General features: G+C 59.1%; 1 protein-coding gene across 1 annotated transcript in view; it reads left to right on the top strand.

The window, feature by feature from the left end:
• Positions 1 to 5,838, top strand: part of RBPJL (recombination signal binding protein for immunoglobulin kappa J region like) — a 9,983-nt gene that overhangs the window by 1,861 nt on the left and 2,284 nt on the right. Inside the window, exons 3-8 of the mRNA XM_004698290.1 lie at positions 799 to 924; positions 1,916 to 1,986; positions 2,147 to 2,262; positions 2,471 to 2,645; positions 5,295 to 5,432; positions 5,750 to 5,837. Of these exons, the coding sequence (XP_004698347.1) occupies positions 799 to 924; positions 1,916 to 1,986; positions 2,147 to 2,262; positions 2,471 to 2,645; positions 5,295 to 5,432; positions 5,750 to 5,837 (714 nt within the window). The remainder of the gene's footprint in view (positions 1 to 798; positions 925 to 1,915; positions 1,987 to 2,146; positions 2,263 to 2,470; positions 2,646 to 5,294; positions 5,433 to 5,749; position 5,838) is intronic.

Here is a 5,838-nt window from a genome sequence, read left to right as displayed (position 1 = left end):
GGGGGCGGAGCGGGACCTGGCGCGGGCGCGGGCGGCCTGGCCCGGTGTCCGAGGGCGCGCCCGGCTCGGGCCGCCGGAGTCGGGGAGGCCTGGCCCCCGCCTTACCACGACAGGAAAGGGCTTGGAGGGTAGACTGGAGCTTCAAGACTCGCCCCAACCCACCTGATGACCTCCCAGGTCATCCCCATCACGGACTCTGTACACGGTCCCCTCCGGGGCTGACGGCTTAAACCCACCCGCTCCCACCCATCTAAACCCCCGGGCCGAGATTGCCCAACAGCTCTTAGGCACAGGCCAGGGGCGGCCCGATGGTCCAGGGGACGGAAACCTGGGCAGCGACAGGCCCAGAAGATCTCAGATGTGACCGTTCGGTTTAGCGAGGGGACGCGCTGGGCTGGGGGGTCCTACATAAGCGCTCCCTATGTAAGACCTCGCCAGAGTGGCGAAGTTTAACACCGCTCCTTCATGGGGCAGGGAAGCCGTGCGTCCTCCCGCACCTGTGCGGCCTTTGTGTCCAGAGCGCCCTTGGCACGGAGCCAGACCCGCGGGGAGGCGCCTGGGTGGTCCAGGTGGGCACCAGGCAGGCCTCGAAGAGCACCGCGCAGCCCAAATATTTAGACCCTGCTTTGCTGCCCGAGTCCCCTACATGGCAGAACTTCCTCTCCCTGACCCCGCGGGGGAGGAATGGAGAGAATCCCACCACGGCCCGGGCTGCCTGTCATGTAACCCACGCGCTGGGTGCGGGTGGGGGCGCCATGCCAGCCAGCTAGGCTGTACCGCTCCTGTTCCTGCTCCCAGGTCATCCCCAGAGCGCGCCACGGTCCTGCGGGAAGGCGTGCGCCGGTGTCTGCAGCAACCCTGTGAGCAGACGGTGCGGATCCTACACGCCAAAGTGGCCCAGAAATCTTACGGAAACGAGAAGAGGTCGGTGCTCCAACGCCACCGCCCAGTTTCAAGGCCCTCGGCCCTTTGCGCCCCTCCTCGGGGTCAGTGCCTTTTAGACCCTTGGAGATGTCAGGGCCAAAGCCTTACTTAGCTTACCGGCCTTTCACATCACCACCAGGAGACCTCCTTACTTTTAAAGAATTTCCCTGTGAATCTCTGGTCCCCATTCACTCACTAACTCCGTCAGTCAGCAATTCACCGAGTGCTAGTGTGTATCACGCCTGGTGCTCACGATGGGCATAGCTGAACCGCGGACACACTACTCTCGCTAGTGGGCGCTGCGGAGTCAGTTTGTGCGAACGCAGCCCCGTGACCTCTGAGCACTGTGTTCAGGCCTGCAGCGGCCTCACAATCGTGGCTGTTTGTTATGAAGCCCATTGTTGCAGTCACTGTGTCAATCCGCTCCGAGTGGGGGTGTCTGTCTGTCTGTCTCTCTGGCTAACCCTCGAATGGACCAAGCCTGATGTCCTTCTCTAGGGACTAGTCCCTCCTGATAACGTGTCCAACGTGTAGGCGATGAGGTCCCTCCAGTTTCACGGCTAAGGAGTACTCTGGTCTTATTTCTTCCAAACCAGACTTCATCTTTCTGGCAGTCCGAGATATAATCAATATTCTTCGCCAACACCGTAATTCAGATTGTAAGCACTCTTAGGAGCACATTTATTCTAGCGTGGGGGAAACGGGACAATAAACGCCCCACAAACCAGTGAACAGGGAGGCGCCCAGGTAGCACAAAGCTGCACCTACCGGGAGGGAGTCGGCTCCCGTCCTGATGACAGCCTGGAACGCCCTACGGAGCGGTCCTACTCTGTCTGCCCTGTAGGGTCCCTCAATGGCAGCGGGTGGTTCTAGGAGTCTGGCGGGGCAGGGCTAAAAAGGGAGGGGGGAGGTCAAGGGTTCCGCTACCTCGGAGGGTCTCACCAGAGAAGGGAGGGTGGATCTACGATTCCAGGCCCTCGTGTCTCCGCAGGTTCTTCTGCCCCCCGCCCTGTGTCTACCTCGCCGGGCCCGGCTGGAGGGTGAAGCCCGTGCCAGGCCAAGGTGAGCTGCCTGAGTGCCCACGCCCTAGGGAGAAGGCTCTGCGGCCGGCGGCTCGCAGACGCGGGCTCTCGCACCCCCTGGTGGGAAGAACTGGCCTTGCCCGGCACCTGCGCCCTTTGAGGTCCCCCCACCCCACCCCGCCCCCCTTGTCTCTCTCCAGCTCTGCAGGCCGGGGAGGTCGGGCCCACAGTCTGCGGCTACATGGGGCTGGACGGCGCATCGGGCAGCGCCGCCGAGACGCAAAGGTTGAATTTCGAGGAGCAGCCGGATTCCAGGGTGAGAGCGGCCTGGGAGGGGTCCCATTGCTGCTCCCACCCACGTCTCTCCCTTGGAAAGGGGACAGACGGAACGAGGCCTGGGTCATGGCACTTCTTGTCCCTTCGACGGGGGTGGACGTCAACCCACTGGGGAAGGCTGGCCCTCCCTCCCGCCTCGGCCTGCCCGGGGCTGGGGCTGAACCACGCCCACTCCCCGAGCCCGCTAGGAATTCGGCTGCGCGAAGACCCTGTTCATCTCCGACGTGGACAAGAGGAAGCACTTCCGTCTGGTTCTGCGGCTGGTGCTCCGCGGCGGCCGGGAACTGGGCACGTTCCACAGCCGCCACATCAAGGTCATCTCGAAGCCCTCGCAGAAGAAGCAGTCGCTGAAGAACACCGATCGTGAGCAGGGGCGGGGCCTGGGCCAAGGGGTGGAGTCGAAGGGAGCTGGGAGGAGTCTGAGCTGAGGGAGGGGCGGAGTCTAGTAAGGGGCTGTGGGCCTGGAGGGTGAGAATTTGCGGTCCCAGGGCAGACAAGAAAGGGCCAGCACGCTCTGGCCTGGGGACGGGCTTAGAAGTGACAAGCAACAAACAAAAACCCGCTTCCATCTGGTCGCAGCCGACTCATTGCGACCCTATAGGGCAGGGTAGAACTGCCCCCGCCCAAGTTTCTGAGACTGTAACGCTTTAAGGGGATAGAAAGCCGCATCTCTCCTGCTCAAAGGCTGATGGTTTAGAACCGATATTGAAGCCATCGGTTAGCCTGATGACTCACCTGAGCCTGCCGGGCAGCTCGGAGGCGCGGTCGCAGAGCCGAGAGGACGGGCGGAGCCTCGCGGGCACTTGGACCAGGTAGCGGCCACCTGGACTCCTGAGACGTGATAAGAGGGTGGAGGAAATTCCATTGGAACTAATTACTGAGCTCTAGTGCCCTAGTGGGTTAGGTTATGTGTTGTGCCCTTCGAGCCCCCCAGCCACTCTATGAGAGAAAGCTGAGGCTTTCTGCTCTGGTGAAGATTGACAGCGAAGAAAACCCACAGGGGCAGTTCTACTCTGTCCTACAGAATCCTCAGGAGTCGAAATAGTGCGTTTGGTTTCGATCGATGGTTCCTGTGTGTTACCAGGAGGAGAGACACACACACCCAGCCGGTGGTTTCAGACAAATTCCATCTTGTTAAGTGACAAATCCGGGTGCTGGGAGCTTCCCGGAAGCTTTAAAAAGTATGCCTATATCCCAAGGACACCCCCACTGTCATCATAGGGAGGCGTGCGTGCCCCTGGCCAACACTTCCACGCACCAGGCTCTTAGAGGCCTGCCAGGTCCCTGCGAGACAGGTACTAGCCTGGAGTCCATTTTACAGATGAGCAAAGTGAGGTTTGGGACAACCCCACACACACATATACTCATTTAAGAATCATTTATCAAGTGTCTGTCACCTTCTGGTTACAGGGCCTGGGAAGTGGCCCAGCCAGGATTTGAACTTGAATCCATAGAGAATCTGGAGTCCGGCTTCTACCCCTCCACCTCCCTGGCTGGCTGGCTAGCTGGCTGTTAAAAGCCTGTAGAAGAGGCCTCTGACCCGGGCAGCGCTCTCACTAGCTCTTGGTATCAGGAAAGGGCCAGGGAGCCGTAAGTGGTTTAGTGTAGTGGCTCAGAGTGAAAATATCTCGAGGCGGGCAGCCTAGCTTTGACTCCTGGCCCTGCCACTTGCTCGCTGTGTGCTCTTGAGCAAGTTGCTCCCTGCTAAGGGGGGCTCCGATTATCTTACCTTAGATGGGTTGTTGAGCAAATCAAAGGAGTTAGTACTTCGAAGGCGTTGGGAACAGTGCCTGGCATGCTACCAACGGCAGCGGTTGTGATTCAGTGGACGGGGGTGTGGCTTCGTAGAAACAGCACAGGGCGCTGACCCAGTGTGCTCCTCCCTGGCTGGCCACAGTCTAGTCAGAAAACTAAACAGAGACAGAGAATGACAAGTATCAAGCCCTAGGTATCGTGTGCTTTGGACGTGTTATCAGGGGAGCCCAGTCCCTGGTGAAGGGCATCATGCTTGGTAAAGTGGAGGGGCAGTGAAAAAGAGGAAGGCCCTGGACAAGACGGACTGACACCGTGGCTGCAGCCATGGGCTCACACATAATAATCATGAGGACGGGGCAGGAGCAGGCGGCGCTTCCTTCTGTTGTGCATAAGGTTTGCATGAGTCAGAACTGACCCGATGGTACCTAACAACAATGATATTATACCTCTGGTCCATACTGCCTGGTCTTGGCTTATGTCGCCACTTCTACCACTGCTCACCTACTTCATGACTCAGCTGAGAAGCTCCCCTCCTCCTCCAGGGTGCCCTCCTGGGTTGCCACACCATATTGCAATATCACATTTATGTCCCAGTCTCCCTCCAAGACTGTCGGCTGGTCCCAAGAAACCCCCCCCCCAACACGAGCGCTGCTATTCATTTGGTTCAGATTCATAGCCCAAGGGTCCCCTGGGGTTCCCAAGGTTATAAACTTACATCTTTCTGCCATGGAGCACTGGTGGGTTCGAACTCCTCACTGGCAGCAGGGCTTCCTTATTCCAGGAAAACAAAGCAAAACAGAAAAAACTGAACCGAATCCACCCTTTGGTGGCCAGGACAGTGTCTGCTATGGAGACACTTAGCACACAGCGATGAAAGGCTGTTTATTGAACCGAAGGAGTCTCCGGTAGCAGCAGCCTCCCTCCCAGGGATGTGAGTCCTCAGGGGGTGCTTAGCCAGGCTCTGCCCTGGGGACAGAGGATGGGAACGCATCAAACTCCCCGCCTTCCAGGTGGTGTCCAGTTGGTATGGACTCACAGCAACCCTCTAGGAGGGGGCAGAACTGCCCTGTGGATTTCCAAGGCTGTAACTCTTCATGGGAGTAGAAAGCCCTGCCTTGTGGTTTCAACCTGCTGGCCTTTGGGTTAGCAGCCCAGCGCGTAACCACTACGCCACCAGGGCTCCGTAGGGGACAGGAAGTGTCTGACAAATCCAAAGGGCCAAGCCAGGTGAAGACCTGATTCCACCTCCATTCACAGTGTGCATCTCCTCGGGCTCCAAGGTCTCCCTCTTCAACCGCCTGCGCTCCCAGACGGTGTCCACTCGCTACCTGTCAGTGGAGGATGGGGCCTTTGTGGCCAGTGCCCGCCAGTGGGCTGCTTTCACACTGCACCTGGGTAATACCTATGTAATCTTCACTACGACCTCTCAAGGATGGTACCTTTGCCACCCCCCCCCCCCACCCAACCTTTAACTGAGGCTCAGCCATGCCAACAGCCAGGCTTTATCCCTGACATTCAACTCAGCCACTGCTGGCCCCCAACCCCACTCCAAAAGGCAGACATCTGCGGGATGGCCACCAGGGACCCCTCTTGCATTAGAACTTCAGCCCTAGCTGCTTCCCCACAAGCCAACCCTAAGCAGAGGCTCTGAGTGGCATGTGGCAGGCCTGGGCCCCTGGGCTCCTCCTCCCCACCCTTCTTTTGCCCCCTAGCTGAGGAGAGCGGTTCCCCAGGGGACTTCCCACCTCGAGAGGGCTACGTCCGCTATGGCTCCCTGGTGCGGCTTGTCTGCACTGTCACC

The sequence above is a fragment of the Echinops telfairi genome, unplaced genomic scaffold (assembly GCF_000313985.2).
Source record: "Echinops telfairi isolate 266 unplaced genomic scaffold, ASM31398v2 ScPeMD7_5592;HRSCAF=6446, whole genome shotgun sequence".
Taxonomy (NCBI): domain Eukaryota; kingdom Metazoa; phylum Chordata; class Mammalia; order Afrosoricida; family Tenrecidae; genus Echinops; species Echinops telfairi.
Note: the sequence above shows the minus strand (reverse complement) of the source record. Positions and strands in the feature narration are given on the sequence as shown.